This window comes from Mauremys mutica, chromosome 3 (assembly GCF_020497125.1).
Source record: "Mauremys mutica isolate MM-2020 ecotype Southern chromosome 3, ASM2049712v1, whole genome shotgun sequence".
In the NCBI taxonomy this organism is placed as follows: Eukaryota; Metazoa; Chordata; order Testudines; family Geoemydidae; genus Mauremys; species Mauremys mutica.
In genome coordinates, this window is record NC_059074.1 from 208,486,364 (window position 1) to 208,509,100 (window position 22,737).

The 22,737-nt window shown below is 51.9% G+C and overlaps 2 protein-coding genes and 2 long non-coding RNA genes across 8 annotated transcripts in view; 2 read left to right on the forward strand and 2 right to left on the reverse strand.

The window, feature by feature from the left end:
• The first annotated feature begins 28 nt into the window (after positions 1–28).
• Positions 29–6,068, forward strand: LOC123367093. 3 transcript variants are annotated; one of them, XR_006578302.1, is made up of 4 exons: positions 29–118; positions 1,102–1,957; positions 3,248–4,360; positions 4,973–6,068. It is a non-coding gene; the product is annotated as an uncharacterized LOC123367093 (long non-coding RNA). The 3 variants fall into 3 exon arrangements; XR_006578304.1 differs by having other exon boundaries at positions 4,253–4,360; XR_006578303.1 differs by having other exon boundaries at positions 4,253–6,068.
• On the reverse strand, positions 3,582–12,959 carry PTCRA (pre T cell antigen receptor alpha). The gene is made up of 5 exons (XM_045011105.1): positions 12,168–12,959; positions 11,340–11,657; positions 9,349–9,390; positions 5,637–5,742; positions 3,582–4,332 (listed from the first exon to the last, which is right to left on the reverse strand). Exons 1-5 carry the CDS (start codon positions 12,307–12,309, stop codon positions 4,125–4,127), a joined length of 816 nt encoding a protein of 271 aa, XP_044867040.1. The 5' UTR covers positions 12,310–12,959; the 3' UTR covers positions 3,582–4,124.
• Positions 11,484–21,607, forward strand: LOC123367094. Its single transcript, XR_006578305.1, has 4 exons — positions 11,484–11,614; positions 16,733–16,806; positions 18,357–18,459; positions 20,142–21,607. It is a non-coding gene; the product is annotated as an uncharacterized LOC123367094 (long non-coding RNA).
• Positions 20,536–22,737, reverse strand: part of POLR1B (RNA polymerase I subunit B) — a 30,870-nt gene continuing 28,668 nt past the window's right edge. For all 3 annotated transcript variants that reach the window (XM_045011101.1, XM_045011103.1, XM_045011104.1), the window contains one exon: positions 20,536–22,554. In XM_045011101.1, coding sequence (XP_044867036.1) covers positions 21,672–22,554 — 883 coding nt within the window. In that variant the 3' untranslated portion in view covers positions 20,536–21,671. The remainder of the gene's footprint in view (positions 22,555–22,737) is intronic.

Consider the following 22,737-nt stretch of genomic DNA (forward strand, 5'->3'; position numbering starts at 1 on the left):
GGGGAGGCAGGAAGCTCAACCAATGAGGCGGCTTCTAACTGCTTCGGCGTCTCTGTCTCCAGGAGCGGCGGGAATCCTGGTCTCTCAGAGCAGCGGTTCGCGCAGGGGCGCGCGCCAGGTTGGGGGCAACTTCCGGCCGGGGAGGGGGGAGAGGTGCGAGGGGGGGGGCGCCATGGCCTGTGAAGGGAGGGGGGAGAGGAGCGAGCGGGGGGGGGGGCGCCCTGGCCGGGGAAGGGAGGGGGGAGGGGAGCGAGCGGGGGGGGGCGCCATGGCCTGTGAAGGGAGGGGGGAGGGGGGAGAGGAGCGAGCGGGGAGGGGGGGCGCCATGGCCTGTGAAGGGAGGGGGGAGTGGAGCGAGCGGGGGGGGGGGGGGCGCCATGGCCTGTGAAGGGAGGGGGGAGGGGAGCGAGCGGGGGGGGGCGCCATGGCCTGTGAAGGGAGGGGGAGGGGGGAGAGGTGCGAGCGGGGAGGGGGGCGCCATGGCCTGTGAAGGGAGGGGGGAGGGGGGAGAGGTGCGAGCGGGGGGGGGCGCCATGGCCTGTGAAGGGAGGGGGGAGAGGAGCGAGCGGGGGGGGGGCGCCCTGGCCTGTGAAGGGAGGGGGGAGAGGAGCGAACGGGGGGGGGGCGCCATGGCCTGTGAAGGGAGGGGGGAGGGGGGAGAGGAGCGAGCGGGGCGGGGCGCCATGGCCTGTGAAGGGAGGGGGGAGAGGAGCGAGCGGGGGGGGGCGCCATGGCCTGTGAAGGGAGGGGGGAGAGGAGCGAACGGGAGGGGGGGGGCGCCATGGCCTGGGAAGGGCGGGGGGAGTGGAGCGAACGGGGAGGGGGGGGCGCCATGGCCTGTGAAGGGAGGGGGGAGAGGAGCGAACGGGGAGGGGGGGGCGCCATGGCCTGTGAAGGGAGGGGGGAGAGGAGCGAACGGGGAGGGGGGGGCGCCATGGCCTGTGAAGGGAGGGGGGAGAGGAGCGAACGGGAGGGGGGGGGCGCCATGGCCTGTGAAGGGGGGCTGCAGGATGCCCCCCGCTCTCGCTAAAAGGCGCCTTGGTACGCGTACCCCCAGCTCTAGAAGATCTGGCCTCTAATCAACCTTTATTCTCCTTTCAGTTCAGACAGCAGCCCCCTTGGTGCTTGTCCTTAGCCCTGCCCTGGCACAGCAGACAGGACACATCTGACTGGCCTCGTTCTCAAGCTGTGACTGACGTCTGGTATCAGAGAGTTGAGAATTTTTAGTCTTCAATTCAGTGAAAACCCTGGATCGCTGGCTCAGGACTGGGACATCAGCAAAATGTGGAACACACAGGGATCAGCAGGAGCCCAGCGCAACCTCCCTTTCAGCTGATTCAACTACTGCTGTTGGCCGTAGCAGTGCCAAGGCAGAGGGACCGTGCATGATTTACAAGTTCAACCTGGGATGCGTGACAGAGCAGGACACGGAAAGGGTGTCAAAAAAATGCAAGTATGATAAAAGCTACATTGAATTTGGATTTACATGGACTGGGGATGCTGAATATCCTCAGCCACAGTGTGTCTTATGTGGTGCAGTTTTACCAAACAACGGTCTTAAACTGTCCCTTCTTCGCCAGCATCTAGTTTCAAGTTTTTTCACTGACCACCTCCCCTTTGCACTGGTCATCTTGCTTGGAAGATACTGCCTGGCTTCAGCGATTAGCCTACTTGGCAGACATTTTTTCTTGCCTCAACGAGCTCAGTTTAGGCCTTCAGGGCTTAAGCACCACTATTTTTGAAACACAAGACAAAATCGAATCCATGATAAAGAAACTACTATTTTGGGATAGCTGCTTAAAGAGAAATATGATTAACTGCTTCCCAACATTGCAAGAGTTTCTTTACCCTCAGAAATTAAATGCTGAAAATGACTTGTGACTGAAGCTCTCCCCAATTTTCCCTGCCATCAGTGATTTTTGTGATTAAAAAGCAAGGACATCCATCACACTGATAGGTAAGCATTATATATATATATTTTGTTAACATCAATATGTGCTGTACATTAGTCACCAAGAATTTAAAAATGCCAATAATATATTTTTGTGTTATCGAGGTCAGCTGTAGAAATGTATGGATAGTGAACTTTTCTTTGCTTCCTTTTCTGTATTTTTTTTTATTATCAACAAAAATACATGATTGGCATTTTTTAAATGCTTAGTCTCGCACAGACTATGTCTGAGTGATTGAGACCAGCATGGAGGCTTCATTAATTTTAATTAATTACAATAAAATGACCATGAAGTTTCTAGTTATTCTAAACATTAAACTGGAAGCTTTGTTTGAGGGACTACTTTTATCCAAAGTAAAGGTATATATGATATAATAATAATAATTGTAACAAACAATTTTATCTGGGACAACACAGTCCAGAACTTGTGCATTTTTGCATCATATTATCCCTTACAGACTTTTCATAGGCCCCTGTCTCAGATAGGGGTATGTGATAGACTACATTATTTGGAAAGGGGTACACAGCCTAGAACATTTATAAATCACTGCCCTAGGGTATTCACGGACTAGCTAGTTGGGACTCAGGGAGCCTAGGGCAGGTCTGGTGTAGATGGAAAAGAGCACAGTGGGCACAACCCCCCTTGCCCAGCCCTGCCCCCTCTGCTCATCCATCCTGCCCCCAGACACCCCACCTCCACACCTCTTCTCCTGTCTGCCCCACCCCCACTCCTATCCACCTCTCCCCTAGAATGATCTAGGAGGTAGTGAGGTTAAAGTAACTTTAGGGCTAGTCTGCCATTTTTATTTGCAAATATAGTCCTCGGTCTCATGTATGCAAATTATACCAATTAAATATACAAATTATTTCATTTGCATAAAAATTCCAGCTTCCTGTCCATTCAACCTTAATAGGTTGTAGGTGGCTTCTGAGTGCTTGAGCCATCTGTCCCTCTTCCCCCCCATTTCATTCACCTCTCCATGTCCAATCCCTAATCTCATTCCATGCCCAAGCCACCCTTCTCAGGGGCTGCCGGAGCCTGTGAATGTATCCTTTTTTCCATGCCCAAAAGTGCCTGAGAGAGCCAAAAATTCTGACTGTAAGAGCTATGGACAAAGAGGGCTGGGTTGGGGTGTGCCGTCACTGCAGTCTGTACGCATACCTACAGAAACACTTGGACACACGTACATGAGGGTGTATTGTATGGGTTTGAATTTATTATAATTGTTTATAAAATAGGCTGGGGTTTTCTTTCTCCTCATTTCTCTACATGCTGAGCAAATTCCTCTTCAACAGGCGGAATAGATCCCTTGGGACCCAAAAGGGTTTTCCCAAGTTCCCTTATAAAAATATGAGGATTAGAAATGCCTACCTGAGAAGGGGGAAGGTTTGAGCAGCTCCCTTAGGTGTTGGAACTGGAGCAGCTGCACTCGGATACAAAAAAGTAAACTGCGCAGGAAGAAGTTGCTGATCTAGAGAGAAACAACTCCACTCATGGATTGGAAAAGTTTCAGACTGTATGTGGGTCTGGTCATGATTTTTTTTTCACCACAAAATGCACTTTTGGGGGTACAAAACTATTTGCTGAATTCAGTGAACAGTTTTGGCTGGTTTAAAAAAAGTCAAGTCAAAAATTTATTTATTTATTTATTTTTAAATTGAACACCCAGAAAGCAACAGGACGACTTCTGAAGCGAATTTCCCTGGGTGCTGACTCCGAGAACCAACTGATCTCTTTGCCCAGAAAAGGATTTTCTTTACTAACAAGGTGTTTCCTGCCGCTTGCAAGTAGGGTGCTAGAGATGAGCCCTGTATCACTGTTGCTAGTACATGGAGAACATTGCTGCAGCCTGTGAACTCCATACTCCTCTGCAAACTGTGCAGTTTACCCAGTAAGACAAAAAAAAAAAAATGAGAACAGATGACCAAGAGGGAAACCTGGGCCCATGCCCAACTCAACACTTGGGCTGGTACACCATTAGCCTAGGTTTGTTGTCTTCTGTTTTACACTTTGGTCCAGCTGTGGCCCATCTGTTCTGCACATGGTACATGCCGTGTCCTGGCTGACAGCATAGCGGGCAGAGAGGTGAGCAAACCACGTGCAACACCTTGTAAACTGCCCCAAATCCCACTGTGAGGACAGCTGCTAGTGGGTCATTTGATTTGCTCTAGCTCAGATGGGTGGAAGGTGTAAGGAAATGGTGTTGGAAGCTCTGTCTCTGCTACCCCTGGGGTGGCTAGCTCCAGTCACTAACTCTGTCCGACTCAGTCTCTGCCTCGGTCTGCTCTCCATGCTGACAGGCGAGGCTGATTCTCCGTTGCCGAACCAAGCCTGAGCAGAGGAACTATTTGCAGAGTTCAGCAGTAGGGCTCGGCGTCCCCTGAAAGGAGATGGAACAGTGTGACCAGGTGAGGATAGTAGAGAGCAGGGAACATTTTCCATCATGTCTCTGCTTTCCAGTCTTTACTCGCTCTTCTCAGGTCTGCTGCTTTATAAAGCTGCTTGTTTCGTCTGACCTGGAATTTGCTGTGGAGAGCGGCAGCAAATCATCACTGCCCAGGGTGGATGATGTCTTGCCAAGCCACAACATTCAGCAGAGCTCTCACCCCAGCAAGAGGGTAATGCACAGGAAGATCTGGCTTTTAGATGTGCATAGCACCCACAAACCCTGTTGAAGTCCATGGGCGCTGCGGGTGCTCAGCATCTCTGCAAATCAGGCCCTCTGTGGTTTGTGGGATTGGCTAATAAGTGAGTGTTCATAACCACTGGGTGCAGAGCTAGTGCTGGAGTGTGCAAACTGCAGTCAACGCTGCAGGCACGTGTGGCCTCCCCTGGTTCCCCTAGTAAGCAGCTCTGGCAACAGCATCCCCTCTGTCTCCTGAGAGAAGTGGCTGCCCACCATCCCTCCTCCGATTTCTAGGGGGCAGCAGCTCCCCTTCAATGCTGCATTAAGTTCCACCAAATAGGGTACAGCACCACAAAGATATTACTTTACTCACTTTGTCTCTCTAATATCCTAGGACCTACACAGATACAACTACACTGCATACAAGGAGGAGGAGCAGGCAAAGATTGGGAAGAAGAGACAGGAGATGGAGAGCTGGGCTGGGGTGAAGGGAAGCTGGAGACTGGGGGGGTGAAGGAGGAAGGGGAATTAACTAGTGCAGACCAGCATGTCCATGTAGTTATGGAGGTGTGCAGTGATTGAGGCTGCAGAAGATCTTGTGGAGGGACTGGCCTCCCTGAGACAATTCACACATCCTGACCAGCTCTGCCTCTGCCGGTTTTTCTCCCTTTAGTGTCTCGCCCACCTTATTGCTACTTCCTACCTGGAAACCCAGGTGGCTAAGACTGAGGAATGCAATTCCTACTCCAGGGGAAAGAGACATTCCAAGATTAAAGGAAAGTCAGACTAGGAACCAGGACCTAGCAGTGATCAAATCAGTTTCTAAATGAACCCAGAGCACATCTCTGAAAGCCTCTTCCTGATCCTTGCATTCAGCTGGGAGCTGCATTCCCAGAATTGTGTTCTGCAAAATGGTGGCCTCCTAAGTCACTTCATTATTTTGTTAATTGTTGTTGACAGTTTAATAACTTCTGAAGTTATTTCAGCTTCATAGCGACTGGATGCCATGACTAGAATCCCCTTGTGCGCTACAGTTTCCCGGCGTTTTGGAGTCTTACCCTTTGAAGAGGAAGCTGCAGGTAATGAGAATGTCAAACAGGAGGAACTTCAGCAACAACGCTCTGATAGCCAAGAGAAGCAGGATTTGTGAACAGACGGGCAGAGCTGAAACAAATGGGATCATGTACCTGATTAGGCCCTGGGGTGTCACACAGAAGAATTACCAATGGTCCCTATTGGGACTGTGTATGGCCGCAGTGCCCAACATTATACACAAGAGGGTCACATAAACCTAAGCACAACCTTGTGTGTGCCAAACAGCTTCCACATATTTTAATAAGATTTAAAGTAACCTGTATTGATTTATATTTTAAGTTCTCTTGTTTCGTATGTATTTAGATAGGTTGTTTCTATGTATGGTATTGTCTACTTACACTCTTGAGTAAACTAAAAAGATGTAAACATGATGCCAGAACACTAATAAATCAGCCATTAGTATATTGTGTTGAAGCAGGCCATGGGCCGCATGAAATGCTCTGGTGTGCTGGAGGTTGGGCACCCCTGGTCTAAGCAATAGGAGTCGGTCTGAAAGACCTAATGCACCTCCTCTAGAACGCAGGTATTTAGTGTAGCATATTCATTGCTTTAATCAGTGTAGTTATAATGAAATATTAATGTTATTGTACTTCTACCCCTCTTATGTCCAACAGTAGGAGAACCATTGGCCTAGAGGAAGCAGCTCTGGGCTGGGCACTTGGAACTCTGGTGACTTATCAGCTCTGCTATGCACTCACTGTGTGACCTTGGGCAAGTCACAGAATCCTAAAAGTGTAGGAGTGGAAGGGACCTCGGTAGGTCAGCTAGTCTAGTTCCCTGCACTCAAGGCAGGACTCATAATAACTGGACCATTCCTTACAGGTGTTTGTCTAACCTGTTCTTAAAAATCTCCAATGACGGAGATTCCACAACCTCCCTAGGCAGTTTTGTTCCAGTGCTTAACTACCCTGATAGGAAGTTTTCCTAATGTCTAGCCTAAAGCTCCCTTGCAGCAATTTAAGCCTATTGCTTCTTGTCCTATCCTCAGAGGTTAAGGAGAACAATGTATCACCCTCCTCTTTGTAACAACCTTTTATGTATTTGAAAACTGTTGCTCCCCCTACCCCCCGTCTTTTCTTTTCCAGACTAAAGAAACCCAGTTTTTTTCACTCTTCCCTCATAGGTCATGTTTTCTAGACCTTTCATCAGTTTTGGTGCTCTCCTCTGGACTCTCTCCAGTTTGCCCACATCTTTCCTGAAATGTGGCGCCCAGAACCGGAGGCCTAATCAGCACAGAAGAATTACTTCTCATATCTTGCTTACAACACTCCTGCTAATACAGCCCAGAATTATGTTGGCTTTTTTTGCAACAGTGTTACATTGTTGACCCGTATTTAGCTTGTGATCCACTGCTGACAGCCAGATCCCTTTCCACAGTACTCCTTCCTAGGCAATCATTTCCCATTTTGTATGTGCAATTCATTGTTTGTTTCTTAAGTGGAGTACTTCAGACCATTTCTCCAGTTTGTCCAGATCATTTTGAATTTTAATCTTATCCTCCAAAGCACTTGCAACCCCTCCCAGCTTGATATCGTCGGTAAACGTCATAAGTGTCCTCTCTGTGCCATTATCTAAATCATTTGTTGCTGACTCTGTGCCTCAATTTCCTCTTCTGTAAAATGGTAGATGTGGCTTCATCTTGGATTTCACTGTCTCTTTTCACCACCACATCCAATCTTCCCACTTCTTCCTGTATAACATCCCCAAAATCAGTCCTTCCCTCTCTGCCCACACAGCCGAAACCGTTGTCTGAGCCTTGATCGTCTCATGCATTGACCACTGCTCTTTCCTCCTTCTCCGTGGCCTCAATGCCTGCCCCCACTCCTCAAATCCATTCAAAACGCAGCTACCAAGATCATCTTCCACGCTCTGACTACATCACTCCCCTTTTAAAGTCCATCCACTGGCTCGCCTTCTCCCATCACAAACACATACTTCTTGTCCGTACTTACAAAACCCTCCACAATTTAGCCCTCCCCACCTATCCAGCCTGCTATGTTATGCAAAGTCAGTTCTCCCCTTCGTCCCACCAGCGCCAGCCTCGATCGCTCACATCTCCGACAAGCGTTCTCACACTCTGTCCTACGCTGCCTCTTAGCAGGGGGAAAAGCTCCCAGTTGAAATCCATAAAGCCACCACTTTATCCTCTTTCATGTCCCTTCCCCAGACTCGCTTCTGCCATGATGTACATCACAAACTACACCGTGATAATGGCTGGGCAGGTGGAGTGCTCGGATCGTTGCTAAGAATCTCACACCTCCTATTCCATTTGTTATCATGTCCTATCCCCCCACCCCACCCCACCCACTTGTTTGTCTGTGTAACAGGCAGAGGAGATAGAGTTTAAGGCCAAAAGGAACCACCAGAATTCTAGCCTGAACACCTGTAGATCACAGGCCATTAACCACACCCAGCACCTGCACGTTAAACCCGGCAACTGAAATTAGACCAAAGTATTACAGCTCACAGGAGATTAGACTATTATGTGCCACTGGCAGAGAAATGGATTAAGTGAGATATTCCCAGATGATCCTGGCAAACTACACTGTATAGGTGATAAGTGTTTATGGAGTTGTTCCTTTCTTGACACTAGGGCCAGGACAGCATCAGTGGAAGTCTGTACTGTTCATAGGTAATATTGGAGGATCTCTCTCCAGCCCTTGCACTGAACAGCATCTCAAAGTGAAATGTCAGTTTAGCATCCCAGTTATTCTTGTTTTGTGGCACTTTATAGCCTCAGGGCCCACATCCATAAATGGTTTTCCCATCCTGCAAAGTAGTTCTGAGAGTTAATTTTTTCCCCTGTCCTGAATCAGGACAAAAAGTCAATCTAAAATTTTCACAAACCAAAACATTCAGTTCAGATCAATTGAAGCATTTTGTTGCAATAATTTCAAAACATTTCCTTTCGATTTCAACCTTTTTCCTTGACACTTTCCCCAGTTAACTTAAATTTAAAAATGAAAAGCTGTTTCAAACCAGACAACCAACATTTAGTGTTTAGAAAACATCAGAATGAAGTTTTGCCAACTTCAAAACTTTTTTTTCCAAAAACATTTCAGGTCAGGAGATTTGTGAAAACAGACCTTGGTCTGCAAGTGATTTTAATTTTGAGGAATCTACATTTTTAGATGAAATAATGTTTCATTGCAAAATTCCTGACCTGCTCTATTGGGGAGCTGACTTCTCAGCTCTGAGATCAACTGCCTTTCCTGACCAGGTCAGATTCAGAAGAGCCAGCTGTGTGGCTGTTTGCCTTTGAGTGGCGATATGGAGATCCGACATGCATGTCTGCTGCTACCAGTGCAGATCCAGGGTTGCATAGCAGAAAGGCTCTAAGAGCAATTCTGCTGACAGCTTCTTTCTTTGGCAAGGGTTGGTCAACTCACAACCTGCATCTTTCATCCAACGACTAAAGCTCTTGGAAACAGCGGGCAAAATACTGCTTTCATTTACACTGCTGCAAATCTAGAATAACTTTATTACTCCAGACTTGGACCTGTGTAAGTGAGGCCAGAATTTATCCCTGTTTCTTCAGATGTTCATTGTCAGGCAAGGCTTAAGCTGGAGGTGGCGTCCACACGCCTCTTTCCACATCCCTTCTGTTTCCGTCAAAGAATCAGCTGGATTCAAACAGTGTGAATGTGCTGGGAGGAATGCACATTTATTGCTTACCATTTCGGTCTTCATCCAGACATGGCTCTTCCACATGGTCTTCTACAAGACAGAGTTGTAACTATTAGTAAGAGGAATTATACTAATTGTAACAGTACCGACTGCCTGATTCAAGCTCAGAACGGTTCCCAACCCAACCTCCTGTTTACACTGTTCTCGTCTCTTTCCAATTCATTCACCTTTTGGGTTGACATCGTTCTTGGGCTCTGCTCAAAGGGGTGGAGTTTTGGAAAGCCCGAATGCATTCTCGTGAGGGTTTTCGGAGATAATTATGTATACCACATACTTTTCCGCTGTAAAACAAGCTACTCCCTCATCCTCCTCTTTTGCACAGATAATGCAAACAACTCAACAACTTGGCATTTTATGTGTAAATGCCCCTTAATAAAGATTCTCTACTTTGCCAAGTTTTAAAATGCGACAGGCAGGAGTGTTTGAAGAAGTGGGACTGATTATGCTTAATAACTTATTGTAAGTATTTAGCTGAAAACACTTCATTAGGGGTATACCTATAGATGTCCAACTAGCCGATAGAAGGGTTGCACACACACCAAGTGCCTCTGGATCAGTTAGCTCACAAGCTCTGCTGGTGAAATGGACAAAGCTTGGAAAGGTCACACACCAGCTTTGCACTTTTTCTTAAAATAGTCATTGCACTAGGATATTAAATGCAGAAAATCACATTGCTGCACAGACATGTCACTAAAAGATGGGCAAAGCAAAAGCAACATAAATGCTTTTTGTGGTGGGGGTAGCACATTGAGCTAAGCAACTGCGGAGATGATTTTCCAAGGCACAAACGAGCTGGGAGGTAGCTGCCCAACTCACATTGATTCTCCATGGGAGTCAGGTGCCTGACCCCTCTTTGTGCCTTTGAAAGTTTCCTAACCCCCAATACCCAAATCCTACAGGATGGGTAAAATATGGGTGCTAAACTTGTGGCTACAACTGACTTGTTCATTTCCTGCCTTTGTGATTTTTAACTGTGTAGCTGTCACATTGCATCTGGGCACTTCATATTCATTAGACTGAAAATCACCATATAAAAACATCACTGAAGAAAACAATTTCCCAGACATATGGAGCACCAGGAACCTGATCTCATCCTTATATAGAAAAGTGGCAAGCCCAGGCTTTAAAGAGTCATGGTTTTGTATGTACTGTGTTAGATCCAGACAAAACGCATCAGCAAACCGGAGTTAAGTAATTAATAGTTACATGCCTGAGGAAAAGCAACTACAGTGTTCTCAAGTTTTCCCCTTATGTAGTCGAAGCATATTTAGAATTTTAGTTCAACCCAGATTTTTGCAAATGTTGTTTCAAAGTATTGGCTCTCAAACGCTTGATCCTGTTTCCCTCAACCCCTGCAGAAAGATCTGGAGACGGTGCTTATGAAAATGCAGCTGGCTTAGTTCTGAGAGAAGGTGTGTATATGTCGAAATTGGGCTGATAGTGGAAGGTTAGCTTCAGCCAGACTATGGTGCATTTCCCTGTAGAGAGATCTCTAATGCAGAGAGCTGTGTGTGTGTCTCCTTCTCACATGGGTCTCCACTCTCCTACATCTCTATTCTATAGTTGCAGGAAGGAATTATGTCAGCCCTGCCAGGTCTGTTGAGTCTAGAGCCTTCTTGACCCTTTTGTGCCATATTTGCTATTAATCAAGCTCTCCTTGGGTGACTGTCCCCCCATGGGGGGACCCCTCAGGATAACTTTATTTTTCCCTGGGGTGCTGCGTTTGAATTAACTGTCTGGCATTTGCACTTTGTCTGCATTGTTGCAAATGGGCAGTGGGAGCCACTGCATCCATCACTGGACCCTCACTTTCTTGCCCAGGTCATTCAGGAATAACACAATGTGACCGAGGGGAGGAAGGCATCAGAGGGAAATGGAGAGGAATGAGGGGCTCCCAGGGGACTGGAGATGGGGGCAGGGCAGTGACAGAAAGGAGATGGGGTCTGTGGTGTTGGATAGTCTCTTCGCCTGGTACCTACCAGAGATCAGCAGGGACCTGGCACTCCACACCTGGGCGGTTCTGTTCTGTCTCACATGGCAGGCGAGGGATTCCCAGGACTCCAGTTCTGCAGTGTGGATGGAGAGGTGAGAGACTGTGCTGAATGTGCCGTCTTCCTCCCTGGAAACCCCGTAGGTGAAGGAGTCCAGGGCACTTCCATTCTCATTCGAAAACCAGATGGCATCTGCTGTGTCCTGGGAGAGGTCGTTCACCACACAAACCACTAAGGTCTTCCTCTCGCCGTTAATGACCATGGTAAGTGGGGGCGCCAAGGTAGGGAAAGGGGCTGCGGTGCTGCCTGGGGGAGAACAGCCAGCCAGTTAGCAATGCACATGGCAGGTCTCAGCCACAAGGCCTCCCTGCCCCTGGAGCCCCTTTGACTTGGAGCAGTGAGACTAAAACTGGTTTCAAACCTCTCGGGAAGGATTGCCTCGTGAGGCGAGTGTCCTTGTTTGGCCAGCTATTCGTGCCCAAGTGGGGGTTGGGTCCATGTCTGGCTGCCCCAGCCCCACTGCCATTTGTTGGAACAAAAACCCCAGGCCTCGCTGCTCCTTTGCAGGGTGTAGCTAATCACTTAACAGGTACATGCTGGCCACTCCTTCCCTCCCCTGCCCCAGTGTCTGCAGTCTTGGGCCTCTAGCTACACGCTGCCTGCAGAACCCACCCAGCCCAGAATGTTTCTCCTGGGTGTCGGAGGGGTGGGGGGAATGCAGCCCACCCTGGGGAGCAGGCAAGCCTCCTGCCAAGGAGGAGAGCGTGGAGCTGAGTGAAGCAAGAGGCACCTGCCCCAGGGGACAGGTAGACTCACGGCTCAGAAGCTGAAGTACTGTGGTGGCCAGGAGCTGTACAAGCAGCCATGAGGGCAGGCCCATGGTGAGAGGCTGCAGCCTCAGAGCCAGGCATGAACAATGCAGCAGGCAGAGGGACCCCAGCCCGTCTCTCAGCACCATCCCCGCCCCTCCGCTTCCCCTTCCCTTTCTAACGGTCTCTCGCCAGCTGCCGAACCAGCTGCTGTGCTCCCTGGCAAACAAACCCGTGCACCTTTTAACCCTTTGCGTGCTCACACAGCGATAGGCAGTGAGAGCCTAAATCCACCCTAATGGCCCTGAGCCCAGCCCTGTGGGAGCACGAGCTGACCTGACTGGGTCCCCCCAACTGCAGAGACCCCAATTCTCAGTGACGGGAGCTGCACCATTTGCCGCCTAGTGGCTGTAACTCCAGGGTGCAGACTAAGGTCACTCCTGGGTGGGGGAGTCACTGCAAGGCGCCCTCTCGGGAGGGTGTTGGGCGTGGGGGGGTGATTGTGTGTCACTGTGAGGCTCTCGCCAGGGCTCACGGTGTGTGGGGGGAATTGCTGTGAGGTTCCCCTGCAGCTAGTGGGGTGTGTAGGGGAGAGTTGCTGCCATGGTGTGTATGTGGGGCCAGCCCTGGGGCACACCAGAGGCCAAGGTGCGGGACGTGTGGGAAGGAGCCCATTTGCTCCAGGCTCTGTATGTGGTAGCTGAGTGCAGTGCTATGGCCCGTACAGCGTAGGGGGGAATTGGGGGCATTGCCACAGCCAGGACAGTGCAGGGGAGGTGCTGGGGGCAGTGCCACAGCCTGTGCAGTGCAGGGGGAAGCTGGGGGCAGTGCCACAGCCTGTGCAGTGCAGGGAGGTGCTGGGGACAGTGCCACAGCCTGTGCAGTGCAGGGGGAAGCTGGGGGCAGTGCCACAGCCTGTGCAGTGCAGGGAGGTGCTGGGGGCAGTGCCACGGCCTGTGCAGTGCAGGGAGGTGCTGGGGGCAGTGCCACAGCCTGTGCAGTGCAGGGGGGAGCTGGGGGCAGTGCCACGGCCTGTGCAGTGCAAGGGGGAGTTGGGGGCAGTGCCACGGCCCGTGCAGTGCAGGGGGGAGCTGGGGGCAGTGCCATGGCCTGTGCAGTGCAAGGGGGAGCTGGGGGCAGTGCCACAGCCCGTGCAGTGTAGGGGGGAGCGCCATGGCCTGTGCAGTGCAAGGGGGAGCTGGGGGCAGTGCCATGGCCCGTGCAGGGGAGGGGAGGGGGGGGGATAGCCAGCCAAGGGCAGTGTCACAGCCTGTGCAAGCGGGGGTGTGTGTGTGTAGTTGAGAGCAGTATCACAGCCGTGCAGTGCGGGGGGGGGGGAGCTAGGGGCAGTGTCACGGCCCGTGCCGTGCGGGGGCGGGGAGGGACCCGGGGGCCGAGTCACGGCCAGTGCAGTGCGGGGGGGGGGTGCTAGGGGCACTGGGGCAGTGTCACGGCCCGTGCAGTGCAGGGGGTAGCTGAGAGCAGTGTCACGGGCAGTGCAGTGCGGGGGGGGGGGGAGCTAGGGGCAGTGTCACGGCCCGTGCAGTGCAGGGGGTAGCTGAGAGCAGTATCACAGCCGTGCAGTGCGGGGGGGGGGAGCTAGGGGCAGTGTCACGGCCCGTGCAGTGCGGGGGCGGGGAGGGAACCGGGGGCAGTGTCACGGCCTGTGCAGTGCGGGGGGGGGGGAGCTAGGGGCAGTGTCACGGGCAGTGCAGTACGGGGGGCGGGGAGGGAACCGGGGGCAGTGTCACGGCCCGTGCAGGGGGGGTAGCCGAGAGCAGTGTCACGGCCCGTGCAGTGCGTCGGTCACAGCAGACGGGCCCATGTCACTGCAGGGAGCCAGGAGAGCAGCGAAGCGCCTGGTACACTCCACCCCCCCCCCCCGCCCCGGCTAAAGTGGTACCTCCCATCCCCCCCTCCCATCTGGCTGGAGTGGTACCGGCCGCTCCCGGGCGGGGCCCGATCCTGCCCATGGAGCCCGGCGCGGAGCTGCGGAGCCAGGCGGGCCCAGGCCCGGCCCCGGCCCCCTTCTCCGAGATCCTCCGCCTGGTGCGGAGCGGCCAGGACGTGCCCGGCCTCCACCGGCCCAGCGTCACGGCGAGCCTGGCGAGCCCCACCCCCTCGCGCCTGGCCCGCCGGCCCAAGCCCTGGGAGCGGCCCCGCCCGGCCGAGCCCCCGCAGCCCTGACGCGAGCCCGGCGGGAGCGGAGCTCTCCGGGCTCGAGCTCGTGCACGGGGAGCCCGGCGGGCGTTACAGGGCCGCATGGGCCCGGCCTGCCCCGGGCTGGGGAGAGGCGCGTGCGGGGTGCGCAGCTGGGCTGCGGGGGCCTCGCTCCGGCCCCTGGGCTCAGCCTCATCACCGCTCGGTCCAGTACGGACAGCGCCCCGGGCCGAGATCGGGCCCCTCCGTCCGACCCGCCCGGGCCGAGATCGGCCCCTCCGTCCGACCCGCCCGGCCTGAGATCGGGCCCCTCCGTCCGACCTAGGATCGGGCCCCTCCGTCCGACCCGCCCGGGCCGAGATCGGGCCCCTCCGTCCGACCCGCCTGGCGCCCCGGGCCGAGATCGGGCCCCTGCGTCCGACCCGCCCGGCCTGAGATCGGGCCCCTCCGTCCGACCTAGGATCGGGCCCCTGCGTCCGACCCGCCCGGCCTGAGATCGGGCCCCTGCGTCCGACCCGCCCGGCCTAGGATCGGGCCCCTGCGTCCGACCCACCTGGCCTAGGATCGGGCCCCTCCATCCGACATGCCCGGTGCCCATCCTGAGATCGGGCCCCTCCGTCCAACACGCCCGGCGCCCCGAGCCAACATCAGGCTGCTCCGTCCGACCCGCCCGGCCTGAGCTCGGGCCCCTCCGTCCGACACGCCCGGCCTGAGATCGGGACCCTGCGTCCGACCCGCCCGGCCTGAGATCGGGACCCTGCGTCCGACCCGCCCGACGCCCCGAGCCGAGATCGGGCCGCTCCGTCCGACCCGCCCGGCCTGAGATCGGGCCGCTCCGTCCGACCCGCCCGGCCTAGGATCGGGCCCCTGCGTCCGACCCGCCCGGCCTAGGATTGGGCCCCTCCGTCCGACCCGCCCGGCCTGAGATCGGGCCCCTCCGTCCGACACGCCCGGCCTGAGATCGGGCCCCTCCGTCCGACCCGCCCGGTGCCTCGAACCGACATCGGGCCCCTCCGTCCGACCCGCCTGGCCTGAGATCAGGTCGCTCCGTCGAACACATCCGGCGCCTGTCCTGAGATTGGGCCCCTCCATCTGACGCACCCGTTCTGAGATCAGGTCGCTCCATCCGACACGTCTGGCGTTCGGCCTGAGATCGGGCCCCTCCGTCCAACGCGTGCCCGGCGCCCGGCCTGAGATCAGGCCCCTCCGTCCGACCCGCCCGGCCTGAGATCGGGCCCCTCCGTCCAACGCGCCCGGCCAGTAATAAACGGCACCCTGCGAGAGAGGCCAGTTGGAAGAAATTACAAAAATCAAGCGATTTCAAGAAAAAAACGGTTACAGTGAGGTGTGGCAGTGGCCGTTACTCGATATAGCCCAGAAACACCTGTAAGACCAGTGAGCCTGTTCTCTGGAACGGCGGGTCACTGGCTCGAGGTTGGCAGCTCTACCTGGCATTGCTAGCATGCAGCATTCGCACTCAAGCCAGATGTACCCCACAGAGAGCCACTGCTTGCAGTGTCCGCGGTCAGGGTAGCTGAACTGGTGCTGAACGTGGTTTGGCTGCAACCACAGACAAGGAGCAGCTGTTTGGCGCTGTTGCTGCTGCACCTGGCCCTGCCGCTCGTCACTCAGAACTTTTGGGTTTGTTTTTTTAAGGGGAAAAACCTGATAGGCTAATGGCCTCTTGTCCTCCACCCCCGCGCCTCCCCTTTCTTGGGGCAGAAGGTGCCGGATAAGAAGCCACTGGGTGTCAGGCTGGGGAAGGCAGACCCCCACTCAGACTAAAGCCTGTTCTGACTGGGGAGATGGGGGCAGCTAGAGCCGAGAGGACGTGTCAGATACTGCTCATTGCCTGAAACGATACAACGGGACCTGTCTCAACTGGCTCTCGCAGCAGATGGGGACATTCACACCCAAGTGAAATGACTGACTAGCAGCATCTGTGGAGGATTCTTGGTCAAACAGGCTTCACCCTCCCTAGAGACTCTCCTCTAGGTGTGCAGGGGGCACCACGGAGGATGGAGGGTCAGGGATCTACGTTCCACCAGTCACTTAAAAGCTAGAATCCTCCTCAAAACCAAACCACAGTGACAGTGATTCAGACATGCTTCCGGGGTGTTCCTGTCCCCCGTAGTGCCCCGTCTGTCCAGTGGGGACATAGCCCTGCCCTGCCGCACAGGGGATTAGACGATAAATGCATTAGAGCTGGGGTTCTCAGCCTCTCTTTCGGAGCCGCCACAACATGCTGTAAAAATGCCACAGCCCACTTGTGCCACAACTGTTTTTCTGCATATCCAGTAGATGAAAAACTATAGTAAATGGATAGTTCTACAGCTAAACACACACACCTGTAATATACAAAACAAAAGAATATAAGTACAAAAATAAACTGATTGTTTTTGTTTTACTTAGTGTGAAACTTGTTGCTGATCAACAGTTCTGTCTAGACGTGGGGGTGTCTTCGACAAGCACGCGCACGTGTCATGGTGAGTGTTAATCCTGGCTTGGTACTTTGTTTTCACTGATGTCATGGCCAGCCTGCACAGCCCAGCCTCTCCACCAGCCAGCTGGCCGGACGACCTGCACGGCCCCCAGTGCTTTGGTGCTCTGCCCTGGGCCCCAGCGACTTTAATGCTGGCCCTGCTCTGGTTTGTTTTGGCAGCCCCCCTGAAACCTGCTCGCAGCCCCCTGGTCGAGAACCACAGCCTTAGAGATTGTGAGCTGATCAGCTATTACAGTAGTGGGACCAGGTAAGTCCCTAGGATGGACAGCTACCATTGTCGTTTGCACTATCGCTGCAGCTCTGTTGGTCCCAGGGGGACAAGGTGGGAACATTTACTGTTGGACCAACTTCTGTTGCTGAGACACAAGCTTTGGAGCTGACCACGAGCTCCGTGTGGCTCAGAAGCTTGGCTCTTTCACCAACAGAAGTTGGTCCAATAAAACATATTCCCTCCCCCACCTTGTCTCCAATGTTGAGACCTATCAGTTAGCCATTGGCCCTGCCTGCTACCGGGACCGGTTACTACCCTTCCCTATACCCTTTCTGCTCTGCCATTTAGGAAGGGGTAAGCAGAGCGGAACAGTTCTGAATTAAGACTGACAAAACCAAACATACAAAGAAGTGATGTATAAAAATAATGAATTAGGATTCTGAAGGGGGCTGGGCACATGCCCCACGTATTGAAGCCAATAGCAGTTGAAGGTGCTCAGCACTTCTCAGCATTAGGAGGCGGCAGCAGATCCTGCTAACTGCAAGTCTCACTGACTGCAGTGGGACTTGGATGGAGTTCAGCCATTCTTCAGAGTCAATACTAAGCAACAGGTGGCTCAGCAGTGTTTTTACTGATACTGAATTTTTCTATTATAGAAATTACAAGGTACAAGAAAACGAAGTCAGTTATTTAGAACCTACTCGTTTGTCTGTTTTCCCAGTAAATTAATTTTCTGTTGCTGAATATTCATCTTAGTGAGAAGCCACATCTCACTGTAATTTTGTATGTGGTGTAAGAGATCACGAAACAAACTTTGGCAAGTAAAGCCAGCCACAGTGGTGCAGTTTAACTTTGATCTGTATAGAAGCAAACATTGGCTGGCCTGGCAGGTCCTCCTTAAGCAGCTGGGATCATGACAGCAGAAGGTCACTGACCTGTTCTTCAGTTCTTTAGCGGTAGGTGGCACTTGCCCAAACCTGCTCCAGTCGGAAATTTGTTGGGTGTTTTTGTGTCAAATCTTAATCCCAATAGTGCCATCTGCTGGCTGCCAAATTTTATCTGGTGAGAGAACCCAGAGACGCAAGATACAGGAATTAAAAGGCTCTGGCTCTCTCTGGAGGCAGTAGCTGCCTGTGGAGCAGGCATGCGTAGCTGCTCACAGAGAGGCCTGCGTACAACAGCTCGGAAGAGCCACCATCCCATGGGAAGAAAGCCTGGGGACTCGTGAGTGGTACTTCCTGATAGAACCTCTCTTGGAATATTCATTCCTAAATGGATGGAATCTAAGACTGATTTGGGTATTGAAACTGTCTTCCATACAGGAGTGGTTCTGGCTCCACTCTGAGTAGAAAATGATGCCATTTCCTTATTCACTGGGGGTGCCAGTGAAAAGCTCAATGCAATGCACCATCATTCCCAGCAAAGGTAGGAGATCCTTGAATTCTCCATGGTGACTAAATGTCAGCCCAAGCACAGCACACGGCTGGGACGCAGCACTAAGAGACTGTGAAGCTACGCATGGGATCCTGGCGCAGGGCGGGGAGTGCCAGGAACCAGGTCAGATTGTGGCTCCAGGGATAGAGGGATTAGAGCTTTAGGTTATGTCTGTAGTACACGCATACACGAGTACTGAACTGTATGTGCTTGCACAGACTCCCCATGCCCAGACAGAGTGTCTACATTATACTGGGCTGGATGTGGGTATAACACCGTGTACGTATACTTGTGTCCACACTGGCGCAGTTAAATGGCGTTAGAGCCATTTCAGGGGCAGCCTCCCTGGATTCTCTAGAAACCACTGTGCTGTGCGTTGGCACTGACCCCTCCCTTCCCGTAACTGCACATGCAGTTCCTGATTGCATTGCCCCTCAGTTCTCCTGGCTCTTTCCTGAACCCCAGTACCATTCCTCAGTCACTGTGCAGACACTGCACCTGCCGCTATTCGCTGGGCCAGGAGAAGGATGCAGGAGGAAGCCCAGCGTACAAGCCGCACAGCCAAGTACATGGATTTGAGCTATTTTTTCTCAGAAGGAAAGGTAGTTCTGCTAGGAGAGAGAACAGGATTCTGTTCCGGACTCTGCCGGCTTTCCACGTCCCAGGCCTGTGCGCCATAGAGGCTACGCTGCCTCTCCGACGGGTAGGGATATGAGGCCTTGGCCATTGGTATGGCTTGTCAAGAGCCCAAAAATGTCAGTCAGTGGAAGGGGGAACTTGAACTCAGTCTCCTGGCTTGTGGCCCTGAGCACCCTACTCGACTCCAGGGAATGGGATTGGGAAGCTTTGCTCTTGCTGGCTCTGGAGACTGTGCACAGCGCTGGCCTGTTTCGGGAGCACCAGAATTGAGTAACTTTGTAATAATTAGGCTTTGGAGCTTGTTCTTGGTGCCAGACACTAGATCTCAGAGAGGGGTCCTGGCAATCTCAGCTCCAGAGATGCTGACCTTCTGCTGAGACTTTTAGGGAGGCTGCTTGGAGTAGTGGCAAAAGTGCAAAGCCGAATACAGAGAGAGGGTCTGGGGTAGCGCCGTGAACGCTTGTGGTGCATTTTAGATTCACTTCTGTGCATGTTACAGTAATAACAGTGGTAACAAGCTGAAGTAACATTTAGTAACATCAATAGCCATGACCAGGTCTGACCATGACATTGGCCACATCCTCACTTGTTCGCACACACTTCGGAAACCACTTCACGTGTGGCTCATGTTGTCAGTGGCAGCCAGCCCTGTGTTCAGCACTGGCCTGGGACGGGGTCCCCATCAGGGGATGTGACCAGCGTGACTCAGGAACCCCACCCTGTGAGCCTCCCCCAGCTGGCCAACAAAATAGTACACACTGTGTATAGGGCTGGGCTGCAGCCGACTCTGATCTGCACAGGGGCACGGGTGGAGAAGAACAATGCTGCAGCTCTGGGCTTGTCAGTCCTGAGAGGTGAGTGGCACACAACACACGCAATCCCTCTGGTTTTTAAATGTAATTGCAAAATTTATAGATTTAAGCAATATCATAATTACATCTAAACACTGGGAGGATTATGGAAAATCAGGGAGGGCTGGTATCTCTGCTGTCCGGTGGAGCCTTCCCCCATTAAAAAAACCCTTTTTTGTGCAGAGATGAGTAAAAAATTGTGAAATTTTGAAAACCTATCATCGGGGGAGGCAACCAGTGTTTCAGGAACACTTTGATCAGATGTCCTCCAACGTGCAGCATATTCTACCCTGGGCCAGGAATTGGCATAAGATGGACTTGGATTTTCGAGAGGTCACAAATTTCAGCTTTAAACAGAAACCACGCTGCAGCTGCAACTACAACGAATGATTTTTCCATCTTTAGTTTTACAATAATTGCTAGAAATATACTATGAACTTGCAACTGACATCTTTGAAGCATCACTCAATAATATTTAGCAAAAACACCTAATTTGTTTTAGTTATTACTTATATTTAATACCACAGGGTATTTTACTATTTTTCCAAGATCAGAATAAAGTACTATTTCTCTCCTCCGTAATATAAAAAGATTTATTTTGCCACAAGTTTAGGTTAGTTAAAAATTAACTTTTACAAAGCCAGAGTCACATTTCCATGGAATAAAAAATAAAATTGAACAAGGGACAAGACTTAAATGTTGCTGCTGCAGTGTTTGCAGCCCAAATTATGCTAGGACTGAGAACCAGGAAGTGACACTGACTAGAATCTGACTGTCACCTAAGTGAAGGTAACTAGTCTGTGTTAATTGTTCACACACTGAGAGAAGCACTGATAGCAGGAAGTCACCAGACTTAAAGCCCAGATTGTGAATGGCCCAAGTGGCTGCTGAGGGGTGAGCAAGAACTTGTGCTGCTGCCCTGGGGCTGGGGCTAACAAGAGCCTGCCCCCTTCACATGGGCTGGCACAGTGGAAGCAGCAATCTGCTCCCCCCAATGAATGGAGCAGACTGCACTCTCGGCACTATGACAGACTGTGCCTCTCTGAGGCAGGCTCTCTCCAGAGCGCCTCCTAGAGCAGTGCCACTCTACCATGCCCTGACTTCGGGCCATGCCTTCAAATCACCAGTGTTTTCCCCTTTTAATCCCTGCAGATGTATTTCTCACATAGGCAAAGAAATGATTTTTCCTGGCTGGCTGCACGACAGGGACACTGCCAGCCATTAAGGCATTAGGTTTGCTCCTTTAACAAAGACTTTCGGTGGTCTTCCAGTGTTCAAGGACATTCCACTTTATTTAACCTCTTCAGCACAACCGTGGTCCATCCCCCGCTGGGCAGAGCCATCACAGTTACTAGATGCAGTGTCTGGGAAAAGGAGTTAACGCTTTAATTCCCAACCCACTAGTCCAGTAAAGCATTGGCACTGCTCGGTTTTCATACCCGACTGTCTAAAGAGATTTTTGGCTAATATGAAACACAAGCAGAGAGGACTGTTACAGGGCTAACAGTGACTATTAAGGGATCTGTACCGCTTCTCCATTTGATTGCTAAGTAATTTAGCAGATTATCTCCCCAGTTAGAGTACACAGATCAAACTAATCCCACAGCTGTTGCAGGATTTCAAGCTATGAGTCAATAAATCCTCTGACAGAAAAAACTGGACATTTAAAAATTAGTTTTTCCAGAGTACGTGAATTGCTATTCACGTCCACAGTTAGTTCACATCGAGTTTCACTTTTATGTTCATGGCTGCCAACTCAGCCACAAAATACCGGAAGACATAAGGCACAGAAACAGTGTCGATTGTGTCGCTCTGATTGCACACAGTACAGTAGTATTTCCTATTGCGCGTCGTGGACCAGGAAGGCGGAGGCTTCTCCAACAAAGGAGAAAGCAAACTGCCACACTTGACACAGACGTGGGCCACAGACCGATCGGAACAGTTGAAGAGACGGTCATGCAGCAAGAAGGACGTGCCGTGAGCCAACAAGGCATCGCGTTCCATCTCTCCGAAGCGAATCCCACCCTGGACATTCCTCCCACCAATGGGCTGGTTGGTGACTTTATCTCTGGCTCCTGTCGTCCTCACTTGGAACTTGTCCGAAACCATGTGACGCAGGCGTTGATAGTATACAACTCCAATAAAAATGTCTGCCTCCAGTTCCACCCCACTGATTCCACTGTACATCCGCTCTGTTCCATAGTAGTTATAGCCAGCAGCCTTCAACATCTTGCCAAAGTATTCCAAGGCAGAGTTCTCCTCCGAAAACGTGAAGGGGGTGGCATCGTGACAGAGGCCATGCAATGCTGCAGACTTCCCTGCCATGCTCTCAATCAGCATTCCAATGGTCATTCGGGATGGAAAGCCATGAGGATTGAAGAGAATATCTGGAACCATTCCACTCTCTGTAAATGGCATGTCCTCAACTGGCCAGAGTCTGCTCAAAATACCCTTCTGTCCATGTCGGCTGGCAAATTTGTCCCCAATGGTTGGATTACGAGGGATTCTCATAGTGATGCAAACACTTTTAAATTTTCCATTTCCACTGTCATTGCTGCACACTTTGATGTTATCCACAATGCAACTTTCCTTACTCCTGGGAAGGGGAAAAGAAAGAAAGTCAATGAAAGTTTCAAAGTTGTTAACTTGGCAGCTCTGTGCCAGGAACTTTTGTCTGGAAAGAGAGAGAATCTCAAACCGCTTTTAGAAAGAGACTTTATAAGTAGTACAGCCAAGCTATGTGACGTGAACTGGCTGTCTTGGGAAGCTCGGCATTTCC